The sequence below is a fragment of the Chinchilla lanigera genome, unplaced genomic scaffold (genome assembly GCF_000276665.1).
Source record: "Chinchilla lanigera isolate Chin_1 unplaced genomic scaffold, ChiLan1.0 scaffold00087, whole genome shotgun sequence".
NCBI classification, from domain to species: Eukaryota; Metazoa; Chordata; class Mammalia; order Rodentia; family Chinchillidae; genus Chinchilla; species Chinchilla lanigera.
In genome coordinates this window covers 4,860,207-4,884,805 of record NW_004955488.1, presented here as the reverse complement: position 1 = coordinate 4,884,805, position 24,599 = coordinate 4,860,207, and the positions used below count along the sequence as shown (strand labels likewise).

General features: G+C 40.9%; 1 protein-coding gene across 1 annotated transcript in view; it reads left to right on the top strand.

The window, feature by feature from the left end:
- The first annotated feature begins 5,404 nt into the window (after nucleotides 1-5,404).
- Nucleotides 5,405-24,599, top strand: part of Lmbrd1 (LMBR1 domain containing 1) — a 104,567-nt gene continuing 85,372 nt past the window's right edge. The window contains exons 1-3 of the mRNA XM_005404466.1: nucleotides 5,405-5,675; nucleotides 11,555-11,731; nucleotides 20,404-20,464. Coding sequence (XP_005404523.1) covers nucleotides 5,601-5,675; nucleotides 11,555-11,731; nucleotides 20,404-20,464 — 313 coding nt within the window. The 5' untranslated portion in view covers nucleotides 5,405-5,600. The remainder of the gene's footprint in view (nucleotides 5,676-11,554; nucleotides 11,732-20,403; nucleotides 20,465-24,599) is intronic.

Here is a 24,599-nt window from a genome sequence, read left to right as displayed (position 1 = left end):
TGCTTTGATTTGCTCTCATTACCTCCTTTGGGTTCCACTGACATAAGATTTCATGTTTTTCCATAATACTTTTTTCATGCTTATTACCAATTCTTAGGCAAGATTATATTTTTGAATTTAATCTCTTAGTCTCTGTGTTTCATCCTAATCCTACCTTTAGTTTTCCAGAAGAATTTCATAAAGGGAATGAGAAGCCATTTTCATAGATCCTGGATCTCAAACCTACCCTTAGTTCCCCAAGTGAACTCCTTTAGTGCCATGAGGAGGAGGAGGAGGAGGAGGAGGAGGAGGAGGAGGAGGAGGAGGAGGAGGAGGAGGAGGAGGAGGAGGAGGAGGAGGAGGAGGAGGAGGAGGAGGAGGAGGAGGAGGAGGAGGAGAAGGAGGAGGAGGAGGAGGAGAAGGGGTGAGAGAACTTGAGTTCTTGTTTCATGAATAATTTTGTTGCAAATTTTGACATGTATGTTCATTGTATTCCATTTTTATTTTTTGTCTAGTTTTGAATCATAGCAAACTTTCTGTAGGCCATGACTTCCTGTTCTGCTTTTCCACTTGGGACTGCTCCCTTAATTTCTACTATCCACATGTTTCTTGTCTAGGAAAACAGAGTTCTCAGAAAAGTCTTCTGTACTAGACTATTTCTTCTCTTATTAGTCCTCCTCAGGAATAAAGATGTAGACACATTGAGTCTCAGGAGCCATCCATCAAAGCCTTCCATTTGAGGTTACTGGGCTACTGTTGGTAGAAGCAGAATATGGAAAGGAATCAACCCATACCCTTTCTGAACAGATACTCCTCATTTTGTGAGCATCCACCCTTGCAACAAGATATAGAACCACTCCCCAATTCAGGACACGCCTTTCATCTTCATGGGTGACTATTTACTTTATATTATCTCACTTGGCTTTAGAGTAGAGGCATTATTCAAAAGTTGAAGGGTCAGAAGGGAAGAATACTTGCTTTCTTGCAAACTTTCTTTCCACTGAAGGCCCCTAGCTCTCTTAACACAGCCAAGGGAGTCTAAGTTTTAACAGAAAGTTTTCAGGATTGCTTCCCTTGGGGTTGATTGGCTTTTTATGGCCACTTCTTTGGATATAAAAAGGAGCAGAGTCCACAGAAATCCTGGAACCTTCCCGCAGGTTTAGGATAAGTATGGCAAGTCCACAGGACCAAGAAATGACTGTCTACAGGTTTTCAGAATTTTCACTGAATAAATTTGAATGTGTTTATAAAAAAAAAACTTGAAGTTCTTAAAGAGGAGTATTTTAAGGTGAGGATGAGTGTGTTCTTAAAGAACTCTTTAAGTTCTTAAAGAGGAGTATTTTAAGGTGAGGATGAGTGCCTTTATAAAAAGGCCTTTTCTGCCCTAAAATTATTCATCTCTAGAATATTTATAAATGAATATGTACTCCCTTTGTAATTATAAACAATCAGTACAGACATTAAAGATTTGAATGAACCCTGGCCAAATTCAAACAAGACTGAGGAAGAGGGAAAGGATTGATGTGTATACCTTCACCTGCCCAATGTCTCAGTTTCTCTTCTGTATATTCTAATTTTCTTATTAAACAGCTACTTTCTTTGTACCTAGTCACTCTTGTCAGCAACATAGTGGCATGAGGCCTTTCTAACATGAAAACCAAGCAACTTCCCAATACTACTACAATACTTAGGTGGTCAGAGCACAAAAAGGATTACACAAGTCAATTCATTGGAGGGCCCAACAGTCACTAAAAATGGCTCAGATTCAGTAGAAGTTTAAATTTGTGACTTATAACAATTGGAAAGATTGTTACTGTGATTTATAACAATTGGTCTGAAGTTTTTTGTTTTCTTTCTAACCAGAATTTCTCCTATATGTGAAAAATTTAAAAAGGACTATAAGGATTTATTCCATACCTCTTGGTCTGCTTGCTCAAATATATTTTCAATAAATGGATTAGCAGGGAGAAAAGAAACTGACAAAATTTGTTGAACAAGAAAATGGCTGATCACCCCATCCCTAACCCCCCAAAATTTTGCATGTTGGGGATGACGGTGAAGTGGGGTGTTTCCCTCTAATACCTAGCCTAGTAAGGAGGTGCTACAGTTTGAATCTAGAATATCTTCTAGTCTCTTCTTCTCTGTGACTCTGAGCTTGCAGTGTCAAACAGAAACACCAAAACATCACCCAGGATTTGGAGGCAGATCTATTTATGTCATCCTTGATAGGGATTCATTCTCAAAATACTAGGCACAGAAGGCTAAGGAGGGGAGGTTTTGATGAGGTAGCAGAGCGGAAGTACAAAGGCAGAATGCTTGTCAACTGGGGATTGTTTCTTACAATGTGCATCACAGTGACCAGCTGTTTCTGGGAAACAGAAATAACAGGAATTGGAACAAGAATTAAAATAAACTGGAGGTTACCTGGGCAACTAACAGAAACTGAAGTAGACTGGCTGGGTGGGGGGGCGCATTTTCCTCCACAAGCTGGACAGTCGTCCAACAGTCAGTCCCATCACAGCACACCGTGCTGCCACAGGCCAAATGGACACGGCCAACAGTCCACAGACTGAACCCTTGGGAACTGTAAGCCAAGATAAGACCTTTTTATTTTTCTATAAAATACTTACCTCAGGTATTTTTTGAACAACAAAGGCCCCAAGGGAATAACCTGAGTCATTTGAAATATGGGTCTGAGGTAGGACAGAAAAAATAAAAGGTTAAAAAAATGTAACATCATAACTAAAAATTGCACTTTTAAGAACACTGCAACTTCTGAGCCTCCATTGAAGTTACCAAGGTGATCCATATCAACATTCCCCTGATTAAATTTAGGTTCCATTCCTTCCAGACTCATCACAATCAAAATTCCTCAGGGATACTGGAAGTGCATAAGTTTGCTTACTTGAGAAAGTAAACAGCAGGAATCTGATCCTAAGATAACGAAACAGATTCAAAGTGTTTAAATTATCTACTAAAAAAACCAACAAACTGGGCCCATATCTGTAAAATGGCCTACTACCCTTTTGGAGAGTGGGTCACCTTTTCATGGGGTTTCTGCTCCTCAGGAGACACACAAATGGTCCCTGTTGCAGGAAACAATTGCACCCCCTCCCGTTCTTTCGCTGTCTCAGGCCTGCACTCCAGTTCTTCAAGTGTATACCTTTTAATTCCTGCCTAAAACCCTTCTTGTGCCTCTTAGTCCTAAAAATTATTTCTTCACGATGAGCGTCAGCAAGCCTGCAAACTTATTCTACAAGAAGGGTGGGTTACTCTCATTACTTCAGCTTTTGAGACTTCCTCACACCCAGTCTAGTAACAGCTTCTGTAACTGAGAGACACAGAAGGCTAGTGCTCGACATAGGCTTGAAAGAACCACAGCTGATTGTAGGGTCTGACTCCTTTGTGGATATCCAAGAAGGGCTAATTTCTTTGATAGCAGAATTAGGATAATGGGTTATACTGACACTGGGCTGTGCTCCCAGAGTTGTTTGTACAAGTTTCCGTGTGGTCATTTTTAACAAATGAGATTTAACTCATGTGGAGAGAATGGGATGAACTAGCCTATGGGTTGTTAGGATATTAGGATGTGGCACACCTGCTGGAGAAGAGGCTGTGACCTGTCAATCATAGTTTCAGGACACATGCGCAGAACAGTCCCCAAAGCCCTATACCTGGAACCAATCAGAGTGCTATCTTCAATTCTTGCAAGAATTAGGCAGGTTTTTGATAGGATGGCCTAGACCTGAGGTCAGCCTGAGGAGTGGGAGATATAAAGGAGCACCTCCCTCAAGGTGGTGGCCACTGTTAACTCTTTCTTAGTGGCCCACCCTGTAGTTTGTAAGATGTTCTTCTTTTCTTACATGTAGTTGGCCAGCACTTGCTCTGCAGAACATGTTTCTTTTCTTTTCATAAGTTTAATACATGTAAAACCTCTCTACATTTTGCATTTGTCTGGACCAATTCTTTGTTCAGGACTGAAAGAATCTAGAAGCCACCTCTAGGAGACTCTAGCACCTCAAAATCCCAGAACAATAGGAGAAACGAGTTCAACATTTTCAGGTATAGAGAGCTTGGTAACAGTTAACGATGGTGAGGTAGGACAGAAGAAATAAAAAAAAATACACACGAGACAAGGAAAATCACAATTTTAGAATTAAAAACTGCAATTTCTTGATGCAAGCTGAATTTAAATTTTTTTTTTCTCTATGTCTCTTCTCAAAGCCTGGGCAATTGCCTTTCACTAGTGGATTTGGCCATTTCCTTTTTATTTACAAGTGCAAATATTCCATCCTTTCACCAGTTAAATAGGCTTGCCCTTCAGAAAAACTCAGTATCTTTTTTCCCCCGATGGGCCATCCTCCCCCACCCACTAAACTAAGACCTGACTAGAGACTGCCAAATTTAAAAGATTTCCTCCACCTGAAACACAAATATTCCCAACTTCAAACTGTACTGACCTCTCTCTCCTCTCCCCCTCTCTCTGCATCCCGCACTTCGCCCTGAAAATTCTTTTCCTTGATGGGAGTCAGTGAACTTTCAAACATTCTGTGTTTGGGGTTGGTTAAATTCCTCATCTCAGTTTCAGAAATCTCCTTAGACCCAGTCGGGTGACAACGGTATCGGTTCACTGAGTTCTCCCGTTTTCTCTCTTTAGTCCTAGAACAGAGGACTAGCCCATCCTTTAACTACTGCAGGTTGGGGCCGGGGATTCAGCTCAGCGGCACAGTGCCTGCCTAGCAAGCACAAGGTCGTGAGTTCGATTCCCGGTACCAGAAAAAAACAAACAAACAAACAAAAAAAGTAGAATAACTACTGCAGGCTTCGAGCCAGGTGTGGGTCCCAAGTGAGGGATCACATCACCACGTGATAAATTGTAGAGAAGGTGACATTCGTCATAAAGTTATGTTTCTACTACAGCACAGGCTATGCCTGTTCAGTCTGGTGGGCAGACAGGTACCAACACTGGATCCAGGCAAGCCACCCCAGGAACTCCCTCCCTTTGCTTCTCTCGGTGTCTATGGCAGTGTTTGTGTTGTTTCAGTGCTGACTATTCCTAGCGCTTATGATCACATTAGTCTTTAAAGCCATCACAGGCATAGATCTAAACAGAAAGGCCACACCACGTCCTGAGCAGGGTCCAGCCAAGCAGCTCCCCGGCCCGGACACCAGCGCCAGCAAAGGAGAAAGTCCTAAGGGCAGTCGGTAGACTTGGCCATTCCTGCAGCCTAGTGAAGGGTTTTGCTAATTGCTACCTTGAACACTAGGAACAAACTTCATCTTGGGGAGCCACAACCCCTAAAACTTGCTAGCTTTCTAGTCCATTAAGCACACCCCAAAAGACTGCGCTGCCTTTAGCCGACCCCGCCCTCAGAGCCCGTCCGGCGTGAGAGCGCGCAGCGTGATGACGTCACGACGACCGGCTTGCCCCGCCCCTCCCGGCTCGTCGCCAGGGGACGCTCGCGGGTCGGGTCACCTGGGCAACCGCTCGCTCCGCCCCTCCGCCCCTTTAACCTTTAGGGTGCGAGGGCTCGGCGGCCCCGCTCTCTGCCCTCTCCCCTCCCCTTTCCCTCCCCTTTCCCCTCCTCCTGGGCTCGGCCCCGGCCCGACCGGAAGCGAAGATGGCGGCGGCGACCGCGGGCGCGGCTTCGGCCGAGCTGGTGATCGGCTGGTGCATATTCGGCCTCCTCCTGCTGGTAGGGGAGGCGCTTGCAGTGGCCCCGGGGTCGGCCCGGGGGACGCAGGCGGGGCCTCTCCGGCCGGGGACCCTCGCGCCCCCGCGCCAGGGGGACGGCCCCTCGGCTGGGGCTGGGGCTGGGACGGCGGCGCGCAGCTTTCCCCGGGGGATCGCCGCGATCCCGGGGGCCCAGAGACCCTCCGGGGCCCGGGGCGTGGAGGCTTTTGATCTCTTAAAACTCCACCTCGCGGCGGGGTGGCCGCCTCGACCTGTCCGATGTGGCAGACGGCCCCTCCGAGTGGGTTGGGGTGAGGGGATCCCCCCTTCTGCGCGCAGGCTGAGTCTGCCCGGACCAGAGCGGCTCCTTCGACGCGGCATCGCTTTCCCTCCCAGTTCTGCAAGCTGTGGAACAGGTGGAAGGCGGCGTCGGGGGTACAGTACGTCGGGCGCCCTCTTTCCGCTGAGCTCGGTTCTAGTCAGTGAACAGAACGTGGATGGTCATGGCCCAGAGTGGCCTGGTCCTTGTTTCCCCACCCGCAGTGTGAACAATGCGTTTTCGTTTCTTATTTCTACCCGTCCACGTTGTCAGAACTCTTCCCTGGTTCTCTTCGTCCTGTTGTTACTCCGTGTTCCAGTGTGTTTTGACTTCTTACACGACAAACAAACAAACAGAGAACAAAAACCTTTAGTGCTGGAAATCAGATGTTTAGTTTGTCACACATAGTGTATGACATCTGTGTAGTCTGTTCCTGCTAGTAAAGTTTTGCAGGAGAGTCTACCAGAAAAACAGAGGACACGATTGAAAAATTAGGGAAGGGATTCTCTTGCTGCCTTCACTTTCACAGGTGCTTTTGCACTGGAACGCGCTCCCTAAAAGTTGGCTGTGGTCTCCAGAGCCATCCTGATGTGTGATTGGGAAATTCCGTTGCTTTCCTAGTCTACAGCTTGAGAGAGACGTTGGATAGATGCAGAGGAAAAAGTAGTTAGTGAACTTACAGCAGGAACGAATGAAAAGGGTATTAAGGAGTTAGGAACTTGGATGTGGGAGTGGGAAAGAAATTTAGTAATAAGGGCTATTTCTGCAAATCTCTTTAATTCCCAGTTTATTAGAAGACAGCTGGATTCTTATGTCTGCTTTTTCATCTGGCCTTTTGAGATGAGTTATTTCAGCTGAAGTGTATGACGAAGAGCCCTATCAGTAAGGAGTTGGAAAGTAGAACAGTATTTTTCAGATCCTTATGGATGTTCTTTGCTACTATATGAATGCTTAACAAGTGGACGTGTCTTAAACGTTTATTGCAGTGTGGAATCTAAACTTTTATGAATGAACTTTTCATTGTGTTACATTGAAATCCATTTGTCCATTTGTTATTTGAGTAGATCTTTTACTCATGGTTTTATAAAATGATGTGTTAGGCATCTAGAAAGTACTGGTTAACTGAGTTATGCTTGTCTTTTAAGTCTGGACACAACATAATTCCAAATGCTACATTCATTAAATCACCATGGAGAAATGTCTCTGAATTTTCTGTTGTAGTTGTTTTGAGACAAAGCCTCACTATGTAGTTCAAGCTGGTCTTGAACTCACTTTGTAGGTCATTCTGGCCTCCAACTGGCAGCAGTCTTCCCTCCTCAACCTCTCAAGTGCTGAGATTACAGATGTGTGCCACCATATCCAGTTTTATTTTTATTTATTTATTTTTTGTGGCACTGAGGATTGAACCCAATGCCTTGTCACTAAGCGGTATCTGCAGCCTTTTAAAATTTATTTGAAAAGTTCTAAGCTTTTAAATTATTACAAAACTTGGAAATTATTAGATTATTACAAAACTTTGGAAAACTTGGGTGCAAAATTTCCAAACTTCTAATTTTCACTTGAATGCTTGAGTTTTGTCGTTGATGACAAATATTGTCGTGTGCCCGCCCCCCGTACCTCAAACTCATGACGTCGCGCTTGCCAGGCAGGCGCTGTGCTGCTGAGCTAAATCCCCAGCCCCTATTGTTAGTTTTTCTTCAAGTGATAGTTTTGTTGTTCATTCGATAAAATCTGGTAACTACCCCCGTGGGAATTACCCTAGTTTCAGTTGTATTTTTCTAGTAAGGTGGTGTTGCTCTAAAAAAATGGCGGATTTGGCTTTCAGCATTCCTGCTAATGGCCATCTTACCTTGGGATGCAGCAGAAGACTTTATGTGTGCTTCCTATTTACTCCAGAGTATTTAAGAAATACATGGGCCAGATTTTACTAAAATTAGTTTTTAACCGCTTTGTCAACCACACTCTTAAGTTTCTTTATTCCCTTTTTTTATACTCCCTCCCGTCTTCCCTCTGTCCCTTCTTTCTCAAGGTGCAATGACTTGGGGAGTTTGGTGGCATTGCCTTAATTCATGATAATGTACCAGCAGTTTTACCCACCATGGTGATGAAACCACAAGTGCAAATATCAACGTGGTGAAAAATACAGAAGACGTCTTAGAGTTATTATAATTTTCAATTTTTGAATCTCCTGAAAGAGTTTTGTGGGCAAGCCCTTTAAGAACTAGTGCTAGTCATCTCCAGCATCAGGAGCACATATTCCTGCTTTTGTGATCTTGAGCAAACAGAATGAACTTCAGTTTCTTCTAAGTAAAGAACAATTAGATTATTGCTTATAGTCTGCTTATAATCTGGTTGTAATCTCTTGCATATAATCTGCCTATACTCATTATGTCTAATCTAAACTGTTCCACTGTACCTGGCTACTAAAGTCAGTAATTTGGCTCACACCACTTTTCCAGTTTTATTTTTCGTGACTGGAGAAATAGCCTCCATTTCTATAAACCAAGTTAACTTTGTCCCTCAAAATGTGGGTGTCACCTGAGAACTTGTTAGGAATGCAAACTATAGGGCCTCAGCCTCGCCGAATCAGACTCTGCAGTTTAAGATCATCCTAGGAAGTATGTGCTTATCAGTTCATTCAACACTTCATTTTCACTTTGTCCTTTGCCTCACTGATTCTCAACCATGGACACTCATGTAAAACCACCTAGGAAGTTTTTAAAATTCTAAGGCCCAGACCAGTTCAGAATCTCTTAGGTGATTTTGGGGACTGTTTAAAAACCTTTCCTTGTTAACAGAGTTATATGTTAGTTTCTTTTATACAGTACTCTAAATGTTATTTCATATGACACTTATTAAGTTATTATTACTGTTTGTTAAGCAGTTACTATGGCCAAGCACTGTACTAGATCCATATAACTTACTCTCAAAATATTCCTATTCACACTTTATAAATGGTGACATTTGTTTTATTTTATGATACAATTACTAATGTCTACTGAAGTAGAACCTACATAAACAAAAAGCTCTTTGGAGCTCTCTTAAAATTAAAGAAATTCTGAGGGCAAAAAGTCAAAATCTCTGGCTTAAGTGTTCTGCATGGGTGTCTTTTTATAGCTTGTATGTTTGGTGCTGATACACTTTTTGTGATAATACACATGGCTTTGAACTTTATAAAAGTGCAGATCTTTCATTTTTGAAATCAAAACTTAGCTGACACTGGTACTGCTAAGGCTAGAAGGATAAGGCTCAGCCTACAGTGAATTCAAAACTAATTTGAGGAGTGTTTAAAATGTGTATGAATTCAACTTAGAACAAACCCACAAAATGTTAATATGAACAACATTTATGACTACTGTGTTTCTCAAAACAAAATCTTAGTAAACCGTTGTTACATCAGAATTTGTGCCTGGGAAATTTTGTTGTGGCTTTGTTTTTGCTCCAACGCATAGGTTCCAAAGTCCCTTCTCAGTGTTTTTCTGCTTCTGTCACCAGTTGAAATAATGTGAAGAAATGACCCACAACAACTTAGCTTTCAGATGCCTTATTCCAAGTGAAAGAAGCCAGATTCAAAAAGACAGTACAGATCAAAAAGTACAGTTGATGTTGACATTAAAAAATCTGTTTCCGTGGGAAACACTGCCATGAATTCTCAGAATATTTCTGCTTGCTAGGAACACACTTATCCCACTTGTTGCCACTTCCCGTAAGTCTTCTTGTGTCTTTGCAAGGCAGCGATAAATACAGTGACTTGCTGTGGAGTGCTATCCAGTGGAAAGGCAAACGTGAAAACATTACATCAAGCTTTTCCTTGGCGTCTGGCGCTGAAACTTCTGGCTCTTCCCCAAGGTCAAAGTGACTGTGATAGAGAAGTGTTTTTGAATTGATTCAGGACTTTAGGCAGCCAAGAGAGCTTCACTAAAAGACACTCACGAAAGAGGACTTCCAGAAATGCTTCAGAAAGTGCCAAGGTCAGGGGACAAGTGTGTTCAAAGCAAGGAGTTTTTTGAGGTAGATTAATGGCAGTATGTCTTTTAAGACAATACATGTTAAAAAGTTTAAGTGCACGCCATGTTTTTTTTAATCACACCTTGTGAATGCATAATGCCATTCCATAATGCCATTCTGGAAAAGACACACAGGGACTGGTAACTGATAGTGGTTGTCAGAAGCTGGGGTGGGAGAGAGGTTAGAGGAAATAAAGGGTAATTTTCTGGGGTGGCAAACTTCTTATATCTTGATTGTTATAGGGCTATTTGGAAACTGTAAAAGTAGATGGTTTTATTAGTTCCATTCAGGCCTTCTGCTCAGAAAAGTATTGTAATGGGTAAACCTTGACAGTGAAAGGACATAACAAGGCTTTAATCTCAAAGCTTATTTTGGGGGCTGGGGATTTAGCTCAGCGGCAAAAAGCGCCTGCCTGGCAAGCGCAAGGTCGTGAGTTCGGTTCCTGGTACCAGAGAAAAACCAAACAAACAAAAAAACAAACAAACAAAAACAAAGCTTATTTTGAACCATGTGTCTTAAGTTTGGGTCAGACTGGAATCCTCAGGAATTTAAAGTACTGGTGCCGGGAGGACCCTTACTGTCTAATTGGTTGACTTAATGGGGAGTAGGGGATGCACTCAAGTATTTAAAAACTACCCAGGTAATTGTGAGAACCACTGATTGATTGTCTGTTTGCAGCTCCTATAACTGAGTGCAGCAAAGTTTCTCAAAATACAGTCAGTGTAGCCTGGACCCTTAGCAGCAGCATCTGGCAAACCATGATCAGTGTAGATTTCAGGCCCTGAGCTAGATCTCCTGAAGCTGAAAGTCTGGGGCTAGGGCCAAGCACCTGGTTTCAGGAGCGCTGCACCAGCTTCTGATGCTCAAGTCCTGTCCTCTGTGTTAGTCACTGGAAAGACCTGGATGAATAAAAATTTCTGGTTGATCAGCGATGTCAACTTCAGTATGTGTGGGGGTGCTCTTTTCACCGAAAAGCTCCATGCTGTGTACACAAGCCCATTTTCATTTTGACTTTTCTTATTTAATGCTCTTTAAAACTTGAATTATAGTAATTGTGTGTTAATTATTGGCAGTTACTCTTCAGCTGATTGGTATTGAACCGATCAGTCATAACCAGGCAAAAGTTAATTTCCACCCAAGTTGTATTCTATGATGCATCAGCAATAAGTGGAGAAAGAAAACATGTCATAGCTCCCTTAAGATGGAGAGATCTGTGATGGGAAAAAGATTCATGACTGGTTATAACTACGACACTGTGGAACCATTAATGTGTCATTGTATTTGGTGTGACCCTTACTATTACATTCTATTTGGTGAGGAATATCTGTAACTGAACAGTGTTAATAATGTGTGTTTGTGTGTTTGCACCTAAGTGGGGTTACACTGCATTCAGGCTTTGTAAATTATATATCTTGAGCAAGTTTCTGAGGGGTTTTGGGTTTTCTTTACACATGTAAAAGAAAAAAAAAAAAAAACCTTTGCCTGACTGAAAGTTTCCAATTGGAACACATACGCAAATCAGCGTTAGAGAATACGTAGGATAGTAACAACCATTTATTTTTGTTTTATTTCAGGCCATTTTGGCATTTTGCTGGATATATGTTCGGAAATACCAAAGTCAGAGGGAGAGCGAAGTTGTCTCCACCATAACAGCAATTTTCTCTCTAGCAATTGCACTTATCACATCTGCCCTTCTGCCAGTGGATATATTTTTGGTTTCTTACATGAAAAATCAGAATGGTACATTTAAGGTAAGTATTATCATACTATGATTTTCTTCCCTTTTCCAATTGTTAGCAAATAAAAATTTAACAGCCCAAGTGTATCTTGTGTTTTGGGTCTGGAAATAAGGAAATGAAAATGCTACATAGGCTGAGAATGTAACGTGATAGACTAGAAGCAGACTATTAACCTTGACAACTCATTTAGCAATCTGAAAATATTTTAAGTACTCATAATAGGTTTTGTGCATTTCATAACTCCCATGAAGCTTACGTGCTTTGATTTGCATTAATGCAGTATATAAATAATTTAGAAGAACCTTTGTTAGTGGCAGATCCGAGCCTTCATTTCTTTCTCATATTGAGTACTTTGAATCAATACAACATAGTCAGAAGACCAATAGCCTGGGAATTATAAGACCTGAGTTCTAGTCTTGGCACTTAACTATCTAAGTAGTTTAACTTTGGCCAAATCACTTGACTTTTCTAGGGTGTAGTTTCCTCATTTTCAAAAGGTAAAGAGTGGGGACTGGAAGGTTTCTAAGTTTCCTTTTCATTGTGCAAGTTACTTTGTTGTTAGTGCAAGTTTGTAGGAAGCAGGAACTGTTGTATCTCAGCTACTGGTCACACTGTACTTAATGAACAAAATAGCATTATTTCGTTTATCTCTGTAGTGCCTTATACCTTGGTAACTGTCTAACTTTGGTCCAAATTAATTAATTACTCAATTAACTTGAGTAATTTGATAATAGTTTCTATAGTTAGGTATGGTCTAACTGTTGTGAAAACTGGATTTTCCGTAGGTCCTGTATTTTCCATAGGTCAGTCACCCATTTAGCAAGTATGAGCTGAGCACACAGTATGTGCCAAACAACATAGCACTGTGGAGATGATAACTAGCATCTTTCGTATTTATTGTATATCAAATGCTGTTGTAAGTGGTATAACGTACTAACTTCCTTTGCTTTCTCAAACTGCCCTGTGAAGTAATAGTATTAGCTAAAGTAGATAGGTTTAGATTGTAAGCATTGTCCTGGAATTCAGAACTCTGCAATTTGGCTCCCAGGCTTTTTTCATGATTTTTTTGGCGGGGGGCGGTTTACTTCTTAACAAGTATAAGATACGTTCCAGTAGCTCAGTAAATAGGATGTCTTCTGGTGAGTATGTATTTCTTAATAGTTTAAACTTAAATTCGCATTTTGTATTTTGAGATGAAACATTTTAGGGGAAAGCAATGTTTTAGTCATAGTGGATTTTCTGAATATTATTGGGTAAGAAATAATACACCTTTAATAATTTTGGACACGTTGTTAATGTTTGATCTGAACATGATGAGATTATTTCCTCTGAGAAACAAAAAGTGTCGTTTTAGAATTAAATTCCTTAAAAAAGTTTACTTCTTGTGACTGTGTTTGTAGCTACTTTTTTGGGGAAAAGATTTGGCATTTTAAGGATATTTGGGTATTTTCATTGTAAATAGTATGGTGTAATACTAGGTATATAACACATAATTATTAGCTTTTAGGATATTTTCCTCTCTGAAATCTGTAAAAATATATATAATAACTACTTTGACATACAGCGATATATTCATCCCCTGTCTACTTATATAAATAGGAGATTTTTTCAGTTTTGAGTTTAGAATATTTGATTTGTTTAGGTTTTGTGGTGAAATGTTTCATATTGAAATTTCCAAAATAATATTTTCATGAAATTATGAACTTTCTTTTAGAGTAAGTCATTGTTTGATGCCCATGCTTAAGTTGTCACTTTCTCAGTCCTAGTTGTGTGTTTGCTTTTATTTTGTGAGATTGTGTTGTACTTGTTGTGTAAGATTTTAGGAATTCATCATCCTGACAAAACAAAAATACAGCTGATGAAAAGCTTTGGGGGCTTGTCTTACTAAATGGCTCCAAACAGAAAACAAACAAACAAACAAACAAAACAGATCTGTAAATACTGTGCTTACTTTAGAAGGGAGCAAAGTCCATGCTAATTTTTTTCTTCTTTTTTTCTTGAGACAGAGTTTCACTGTGTAGTTCAGGCTGGTTTTGAACTCACTATGTAGCAAAGGCTGGCCTTGAACTCACAGCCAGTGATCCTCCTGCCTCAGCCTCCCTATTGCTGGGAGTATAGGTGTACAGCACCACACCAGCATGATAATATTTTTCTACTTTATAAACAGCATTTTATTCATTGATTGATTGATTGAGGTACTGGGAATCGAACTCAGGACCTCATGCTTGCCAAGCAGGTGCTATGCTGCTGAGCTATATCCCTGGCCCTATAAGCAGCTTTTAAAAAATTGTTTTATAGGAAATTATTCCGCAGTTGTAGGTTCTCCGTGTACTACTTTTATTTACTTTGTTGTTTGTAGTTCTGTTTGCATTTAACCTTTTCATTTTAGATAGTATATAAGTTTTTTTCTTGACTCTTAGACATTTTGGGGCTGGCCTTGGACTCACGATGGAGTCTAGGCTGGCCTCGAACACGTGGCAACCCTCCTGTCTCAGTCTCCTGAGTGCTGGGAGTACAGGCATGTGCCACCACATCAGGCTCTTTGACACTTTTTTGATACATTGATACACACAAAGATACATTTGATATACACAAAGAATGTGTCTCTCCTGCCAGCCATCCCTCCAGTACCCTTTCTCTTTGATCAATGAAATTCAGTTTTCACTTGAAGCCACCCTATTTACTGTCAAAAGCAGAACTGAAAAGACTTTTTGGTTAACTCTTTTCTCTAGAAACTTACGGCTGAATTGTCTACAGGTACTTTGTGAAAAACAAGTGCAAGCATTTAACAATGACGTTCTCAGACTTTGTCACAATTGTAAATTTATGCTCTAGTAGAGGTATGCCACCATGGCTTTAATCTACGTCAGTCTTATTAGTTGGTATTCAGTGTACAAGTCGGCATTATTTTCTGTATGGTACTATGCCCTCTGTATCTTTATTCCTCAGTGAATTCATGCATTGTCTTTTTCCATTTCTACCTCCGCCCTTTCGAAGCCCCTAAATTCCTTATGGATTGGCCTACAAAATATAGTTCTTTGGAAGCTCCACCTGTCAGTGGTTGCTTGCCATAGCTTTCCGTGGGCAGTCAGGCAGCATTGCTTCCTGTTCGTGGCTTCCCTCCTCGCTTCCTCTGCCTTCTTTATTTTTTTTTTTATTTTTATTTTATTTTTTTGGTTTTTCTCTGGTACCGGGAACCGAACTCACGACCTTGCGCTTGCCAAGCAGGCGCTTTTGCCGCTGAGCTAAATCCCCAGCCCCTTCCTCTGCCTTCTTATGCAGGGTATATTGTACTGCCGTTAGCATTTCCCATAAATGCATCATTGTTTAGTTAATTTCTTTGTTTCTGGCCTGTGGTGAAATAATGAACATTTTAGATAAAATGAGAACCTTAAAGCATAAGTGCCCCGTGAAACAGTCCTGTATACTTGGCCAGTAACTTTAGGTAGTAGGTTGACAGATGTGAACAAAGAATCTTTTTTCTTTTTTTTTTTTTACAATATGTAAGAATTTTAAAACTGAAGTTAAGATATGGCATGGAGACACTTAGTGTCTTGGTGTTTGTTCATAACTGCCTCCTCCCTGAGGCTTCGTTTCTTTATGACCTTTGTTATGACAAATCTCACTGGAACTCCACTGCCTCCTTCCTGTTTTCAAGTGATGGCGGGTCTATCTTAGAAGCTTGTATTCCTCACATACATTTATTTACTTAGTACTTACTAAGTAGTAGGAATGGCCTGAACAGGATAGACGCTAAAGGTTACAGTGGAAATGAATAAGCTTGCGCTTTTCCTACAGAGCTTCCAGTAAGGCTAGACCCACAATAAACAAGTAACTATACCAAGGTAATTTCGTAGTGATAAATTGGACAAGGAAATGTAGTGGATTAATAGGCGAATCTCATTAGGCAGTGGGTAATTCAGAGATGGGCCTAGGAAGGGCAAATTGCTCAGGTTTCTTGAGATGAGCGCTGAATAAAAACCAATGAAGAAAAATCCAGTGGAAGTGCATTTTGGAGAAGCAGCAGCAAATACAAAAGCCCTCGGGCCAGGTTGGATTTGGTTTATTTGGCTGAAGTGTGTGTAGAGCTGAGGGCCCTGCTTTGGTACAAGCTGAGAACCAGGGGAAGGCAGGGGGCAGATTGTGTATGACCGGAGTGATGTTCATGAGTTAGATTTTTTCCTATCTAAATGGGAATTCAGGGAAGGTGGTTAATCAAGGTGAGTTGGACTGGAGTGGTACCTATGGAGAAAATAGATTAAAATTGATGTATACTTTTGATGGTAGGACTGTTTGCATTTAGTGATGGATTAGATATGAGAGGATGAAGGAAGAATGACTTAAGCACTAATGTCTGGGTTTTTGTATATCTTGGAGAAATCAGAAAGCCTAGAGGAATAAACAAGCCTAGCGAAGGAGCAGAGATATAAAAAGAAGAGCACTTCGAACAAGTTTCCTTCAAAGTGCCTATTACATATTTTCAAGTGGAGGTATCCCATAGGAGCTGAAACTCAGAAAGAGCTCAGGGCTGGAGAGAAGCATTGGGCAGTCGACATATGGGTGTTTAGAGCTGCAGACAGACTGGTAGCTGCGGGAAGGGGCTTGAGTAGTCGAGAAGACTTGGACATTGGACCCAAAACTGGAGCACTACGTAGATGCCAGCCGAAGAGAAGAACCTGTGGCCTGAGTGGTAAGAAAAACAGAAGAGAAAATGAGGGAGAGGAGTGTGTTTTAGAAGAGAACGTTAGCTTTTTCAAATCATATTAAGAAGTGAATTGAGCATGTGGAGAAGTGGCTGCTGGCTGTGGCCAGTGGTGACCAGGAAGAGTGGTTTTAGCCTGGCAGTAGGACAGTCAAGTTGGCGTGGGTTAATGTGGGCAGTGGGGTCCCTGGGGAGTGGTAGGGGATGAAGTCGTGTTGGAATTTAGGTTAGCCTGAGTTTCCACAAAGCCACCTTGAAGACTAGGAAAGAGAATCTACACGTGACCCACTACTGCATCCTTGTTCTGTGGCAGAAATACCCTTTTGCTCTTGTCTGAAATATTCTTTAGTAAGTATCTAGTATTTTTGATTGTCTCATATTCCTTTGCGTGTCAAGGGTGTGAAGTTCTTTTTAGTTTGTACTTGGAAAGCAGTAGTTTATAAAACACGTCAAAACAGCGCAGTTTCAAATGTAGAAGGAGGGAAGTTTCATTAAGAAGCTCACCGGACAGTTCATGAACTACTTTGGAGGTGAGACAGTGTATAAAAATACGCTAGTAGTGCTTGAATGAATTTTACACATATTCGTAGCTTTAAAATAATAACAGTTTTATGCTCCATTGCCTCGAGAACTAGTTAGACAAAAGAACCTTGTAGAGTTCCAGGTGTTGAATTTGAATGATTATTTGGCTTTAAGTTACCTTTAGATTTTCTACTTTTAATTTTTTTCCCCTGAGATGAAGCTCTTGTCTAACTTTAAAGGTGAACTTTTAAAAGGTTCTCAGTGAGGCCATTACTGCCTCCTTCTTCCTCTTGTATGTGGTTTTTTTTTGTTGTTTTTGATAACAACAATTGAACCCAGGACTTCGCGCTTGCCAGGCAGGCATTTGTGCCCCTGAGCTATATCTCCCGCCCTTCTCCTCCTTCCTCTTGAAAACTCCTGAGGACTTTGGGAAATGTATAACAAGTAAAAAGGGAGAGATACAGTTATATCAGAAATATTTTTAAACTTGTTTTGATTCATAAACAGTCACTGAAGAACAGTTCTTATGTTCTGAAATTTTGTGTACCTATTCATTTGGATACTTAAACTATTAATGAAAAATTTCTAGTCATTGTGTAGAATTCTCATCATTCCAGGTGGTGAGCATTATTTGTACTTGCCATGTTTCTGTGTGTGTTTGGCTGTTTCTTTCATTACAGTTTTTTGTGTGTGTGTGGGTACCGGGAATCAGACTCTGGACCTTGCACTTTGCCAGGCGGGCGTTTGTACCACTGAGCTATATCCCCAGCTACAATTTTTTTTTTTGACACAGGTTGGGAGTGTTAAAACTACTGGTTGCAACCTGTTCTGTTGCCCTGTGTGAAAGTTCTTCATGGATTTCTATCCATGTTAGTTTTTGTATATCTTCCTTTATAGCCAGTACTGGAGATTTAAGCCAGGACCCTTGCACTGAACTACCTTCCCAGCCCTATTTTGTTTTTTATTTTTTATTTTGAGACAGGTCTTGCTAAATTGCCCTGGCTGGGCTTGAACTTGTGATCCCCCTGCGTCAGCTTCACAGAGTGCTAGGATTACAGGTGTGCACCACCATGCCTAGTTTAGATCGCACTGTGCTAATGTCTACATATTTTATGTTACGAATGTACAATCTATGTTACTGTCGTTCCTCTGGACGTTTAGATTGTCTCTAGTTTCTTTTAAAAGGTATTTTAAACAACACTGCCTTGCGTATCTTTGGGTAAAGAACTCCTAAGCAAAAACCAGCAGTCGTTGATGAGCATGGAGGTACAGGCTGTTCGGATCCTGGGACATTCTGCCTGAACATCTGAAAGCTTTGGGCTCCTTGGTCCAATGAGTAATGGAAGTTGAGTGCAACTTCTCCTGCATGGGAGATGGAGACCCTGTTTGGACTACCTGGTACCCAGGCAAATTGATAAGAGTCCTGAGGTCATACATTGAACAGGAGTACTTTAAAAATACCTATGTGCTGATTTCTCTCAACTTGTGTGAATATTTTTAGGATAGATCCAATAAAAAGTGTGCAGACCATATACGGTCTTACTGTGTAGGAGATGGATTTTCTTCTATATTTTTTCACTACTAGATATTATTCTTTTACATTATGTCAACTAGGTAGGTAAACGGTTACTACAATAATAGGTTTTTATGTTTTTTAAGTAAAGTATGGTAGTTGGGAAATTCCTTATTGTTGATATTTTTCCTAGCATTTGCCTATTTCGTCAGAAGTCCTCTATAATCAGCCTGTCAATATTCTTTACCGTTAGTCTAACAGGATTTTTTTTTTTTTTTCAAGAGATAGGATATTGCTGTGTTATCCAGGGTGGCCCCAAACTTCTGGGCTCAAGCAGTCCTCCTGACTCAGCCTCCCAAGTAGCTGGGAGCAAAGGAACATTCCTCCATGCCTGGCTCAGTACATTGGGATTCTCATTGTCCATATATATTTTATAGATTAATTTGGAAGGAACTGATACTGACATTCTTTTCATGCGGAACAGGAAACTTGTCATTTATTTAGATTTATTTTCATTTAGTTAGATTTTTAAATATTATATGTTAGAATGTGTTACCACTTTTTTTTTTTGTCTTTTTGAGACAAGGTCTTGCTATGCAGTTCAGGCTGGCCTTGAGTTCCCTTTGTAGCCCAGGCTGGTCTCCAACTTGCAATGATCCTCCTGCCTCAGTCTCCCTAGTGCTGGGATTACAGGCGTGGCCAACCTGTTAGCACATTTTTTTAATTGACTTTTTCTTTTTTGTTATTCCTTTTAGCTGGTGGAAAATTACTGTTCTTATACATTCTGTGTGAAGGTTTTACATTTGTACAAGTTTGGCTTTTGTGCATTCTTATTTTATCAGCATCAAACTCGTAGGTGCTCATTACTAAAGGTATTTGTAGACAGAAAGATCGCATTGTTTTAAGAGAATTAGATACTGATATTCTTTCTTAAATGTTCATAAAATTTGGCTTGGAGTTGGGTGTGGTGGCACATGGCTATAATCCCAGCACTCAGGAGGCTGAGGCAGGAGGATCACTGTGAGTTCAAGGCCAGCCCAGGCTACACAGTGAGTTTAAGGCCTGGCTAAACTACATAGTGAGACCCTGACTCAAAAAAAAAAAATGGTTTGGATTCTAATTTAATAATTCTTGATAAATTAGTAGCAGTTAATCATGATACTTAATAGCAGCGATCAGTTCTGTAGACTCTCCAGGTTTAATTTTTCATGTGCACAGAATTTAGGATATTAAACAAAACTGCCCATTACACCTCGTTTCTGACTCAGTGTACTGATTTTTTTCTATTGAAAAGATTAACTTGAATTATATTTTCTAAGTTTAGTAACTTAAAGAACATTTGTATGGGGTGCGTACAAAAGATTTTGATGGCCTTTTAGATATTTTTCAGGAATGTGTAATATTCTCAAGTCTTCTTTCTACAGTACAAGTCGGATTTGTCAGTCTCTGCATAAAATGCAGCACAGCTTTTCAGTGCCCTTAGGGTAAACACTTACTGTGACTCACAAGTACTGCAGACACTGATGCCCTTCCTTCCGGCCCTTCCTCCTCCTCCTGCTGTCTCCTAGCTTTCCCAGATCTGTATTTAGCTCTTTGCACTTTTTAAAAACCTTCCTGTATCTTCCTTTCTCTCTTCCCATCTTTTCTCCTTTCCCCAGAGAATATTTTGTCTCATTTAAATATTTTCGGGGGAAGCTATCCTTGATCTTCAGCCTGAATTAGGAGCCTTTTATTTTTGTTTTCTCCCAGAACTATGTTGTTATCTTAATCTCAGCTTTTAGGTATGGAATTTTGTCTGTTTTCACATCTGCCCACCGCAAGACATAGCCCATGCCTTAGTTAATGATAGCCTTTGGAAGTAACATTCAGCCAGATTAACTCTTAACTATAATTGTTAGGCATGTAGATATTAAAATTAATACTTGTATTGTTTCCTTTTTATCCCAGGACTGGGCTAATGCTAATGTCAGCAGACAGATTGAGGACACAGTATTATATGGTTACTATAGTAAGTATTTTTCACTTTCATTTCTCGTTTGAGCTGTTAACCAAAATGCAGACTAAAGCTACATATAAACTTCTAGTTTTGTTATCACATGTGAGGTTACTGTTTTCTGTACCTGGAATAATAAATAATCTGCATTCATCCTCAGTATCCTCTTTGTTTCTAACCTGCTTTGCTTCACTGAAGTTCTTTTCTAACATCGCTTTGTGAAGGTGCAGTCAAGTTACAGTTACACCTTGGTTAGCACTACCGATTCTCACACGCATACTGTTGATTTAAAATCTCATTTCCTAGAAAATTTTCTAAGTATTCACAGTCATAGAATGTACTTCCTGGGAGAATTTTCATGCTCAGTTTTATTGTGCTCTCCAGAGCCATTTAATTTTGGATTTGGGTTGATTGACCTCTCCCTCTGTCTCTTTTGTCTACCCTTTCATCTTGGTGTTAGATGGCCAAAGCTTTATAACAACCACCTAAATGTTATTTCTCTTTGAATACTCAAGAGACTTGTGCTCTTATAAAAATGTATAGTTGTTGGGTTTTTTCCTCAAAGTGTTAAATAAGATTTCATGCTGGGCATGGTTGCGCACGCCTGTAATCCCAGCACCTCAGAGGCAGAGGCAGGAGAATCACCATGAGTTCGAGGCTAGCCTGGGCTCTGCAGTGAGTTTAAAGCTAGCTAGAACTACATAGTGAGACCCTGTCTCAAAAAAAAAAAAAGAAAGTTAAATAAGATTTCAGTAGGAGTTTCAAATGGAAACTGAAAAATTATGCTGAAATTTCTATTGTTGGAATCATTTTTTCAGAGGTTTTCTTGGGTTTTAATTTAGCTATTTTAGTTCTAATGTTTGCCTTTTCTCCTATTCTAAAATCTACAACACCTGGGAAATTTTTTTCCTTTGATGTAGGTTTTAGAAAGATTGTTACTGTATTTTAATACAGTATTTAATATTTCTGATTAATACATTTTCTATTCTAAGATATAATTTTGAAACTGTTGAAATGGTCCTGTATTAAGTAGAATGTTATCTTTTCAGTATTATTACAAGAGGAATGTAAATTCCTTGAAAGTTTTGTGGAAAGGTCTGTCACAGGCATAAGCCTGAATGAACTGTGGTTACCCTGTAGAGCAGGCGACAGGGTAGGCCAGCTCATTGTTTAGTGAGGCTAACACTGAATGCAGGGCCTACAGTAGTCTACTCACTAAAGACCTGTAAGTCAGAATATTATTGCAGTCAGGCTTTGTCACTTGGTTCATGGAAAGAATTGTAGTATTTTTCTGAATTTTCCCAAGGATAGTTTGACCTCAGTCCACCTAACGATAATGTTTTCTTAGTGTCATTTTAAATGTGTAGGAGTTAATAAGTTATTAGTTAACTAATAAGTTAATCACTGTGAACAGTAGAGGCTTTGGGGGCTTCGGGTTCAATTTTCTGTAGAACTGAGATTGTGGTGAAAAATATAGCTGCTTTGGGATAGGATAGTTGACACTGGTCCCAGGAAGAAATTTGTGGGAAAAGCCAGCTTATGAATGGATTTCTTGATGACCATGAAGTAAAAACAGAAAAATTAATGGATATTAATGACTGTCATAAAGTTAATCGTGTCCATATCAACTATGACTCATACGCCTGTTGTGTTGACTCATGGTGACCTGTAGCTAGATGCCTGAAAGGACTGTAAAACTTCTACATAGTTACTATCCTTAAGGCCAGCTCTTTCTCTTAAAATGCTAGATACTCTAGTTTCCTGTTAGAGGTCTTTTCCAGGATTCTGAGAAAGAAAAAATCCAAAACATTGGATTGTCCATTGCCTCTGTCAGATTTTTTGGTTCTTCTGATCTCTGAATATATCATCATTTTAAATATATATATCAACAGGTTTTTTTATTGTCTAATCCTGCTAGGCATTGTGTAAATCTTTCACTATCAATGTCTTTTTTAATTTTCATGCATGTGCCTTCTTATTCTCCAGTTTCCCTTTGTATTTTCTATCTTTTAGATGAGGAAATTGGTGTTCAAGGTCAGCTGGCTAGAGGGTAACAGAGCCCAAAGTAGATCCTATGTCCTAAGCTGGAGCTGTTCATCATGAAGTGAGCTGCCTTTCAGCTAATGCTTCTAGGGATGTTACCTTTGGGAGTGATTAGCAGCATTGAGCCTCCAGGGCAGCTCCCAAATCATCTGGGGATCTTTGAAATGACACAGAATGCTGTATTAATCATCTTCTACATTGAGATCCCGTGTGTCCTTTCAAGAGAAAAGCTTTCTGCTAACAAATCAGAAACTCTCTTAAAGAAGTTTTAGTTGTCTTCTTCAATGAAAATGTTTAGAAGTGTTAACTACCTTCAAATTATGGATTGGAATTTATGCTTTTACTACCTTTTTCTCACTCATTACATTAAAATCCATTGGTCTGTTTACAGTTTGAATAGGTCTTTTACTTGTGTGTGATATTTTGACATTATGCCTGTCTTAGTTAGTTTTCTCTCATTGCTGAGACAAAATACCTGAGGCCCAAAATGAAGGAAGGAAAGGTTTATTTAGCTCACTGTTTATGGAGGTTTCAGTCCATACTCAGCTGGCTCCAAGGCAGAGTGGCACATGGCAGAGGGCAATGTTCAGGGTGGTAAAAAACAGCAAAAGCAACAGTAGCAAAAGGGAGGAGCAGCAAGCAAGCCTTTCACTCCCTCATATTGTATGCAAACTATCCATCTCAGGGCGGGTGTAGCACTCACACCCATAATCCCAGCATTGGATCATAGATCAATCACAGACTCTAGGAGCCTGCCCCATGACTGCATGAGGCTTTGGGGGAACATCTAGACATAAACCATGACATTCCTGTCAGCCTTGTGGTCTTCTGAGCTCTGACCAGACTCTCCCGTACAGAGCAGTCGAAGGTGTTCCAGCACTTCTCTTTTCAGGTGACATCTCCGAACCTTTCCTGTCTCTTCCCACAGCCCCATGGGACACCAGATCACCATGTGACCTGAGTTGCCTCTCATGGCCTGGGTATTATCTGATCCACCAGGTCATAAGGTTGGACGTGCACAACAGCAGTCTGTCATGAAATGGAAGTGGTATATTTGTGATCGAGCCAGAGCAGCTCCAGAGGGTACAAGTAAAAAGCATGAGGAAGTTGCCCGGATACCTATGGCTCCTGCACCCGCTATATTGCCTTCTGTTTCCCAGCATGCACCTATGGCCTTGCGGCATGTAACATATGATCAGCTGTCAGAAGAGGAGAAGGCTAGGGCCTGGTTTATGGGTGGCTCTGCACGCTCTGCAGGCACCACCCTCAAGTGGACAGCTGTGGCATTACAGCCCCTTTCTGGGACATCCCTGAAGGACAGTGGTGAAGGGAAATCATCACAGTGGGCAGAACTTAGGGCAGTGCACTTGGTGGTACATTTTGCCTGGAAGAAGAAATGGCCAGACGTGCAGCTGTATCCAATGGTCTGGCTGGAACGTCAGAAACTTGGAAGGAACATAATTAGAAAATCCGTGACAAAGATATTTGGGGAAGAGGTATGTGGTGAGACCTCTCCATGTGGGCAAAGGATGTAAAAATATTTGTTTCCCTTGTAAATGCTCACCAAAAGGTGGCATCAGTGGAAGAGGACTTTAATAATAAGTGGATAAGATGATCCGTTCTGTGGATAGTGGCCAACCTACTTCTTCAGCCACCCCTGTCAGTGCCAGTGGGCTCATGAACAGAATGACCATGGTGGCAGGCATGGAGGTTCTGCATGGGCTCAGCAACGTGGACTCACCAAGGCTGATCTGGCCACAGCCACTGCTCAATGCCCAGTATGCCAGCAGCAGAGGCCAACACCGAGTCCCTGTCATGGCACCGTTTCTTGGGATGATCAACCTGCGACCGTATGACAGGTTGATTATATGGCAGGTTGATTGTATAAGACCACTTCCATCATGGAAGGGACTGTGCTTTGTCCTCCCTGGCATAGACATGTATTCTGGATATAGATTTGCCTTTGCTGCACATAATGCTTCTGCCAAAATTGCCATCCGTGGACTCACAGAATGCCTTATCCACCATCATAGAATTCCACATAGCATTGCCTCTGACCAAGGAACACATTTTACAGCCAAAAAAGTGAGGAAATGGGCTCGTGCTC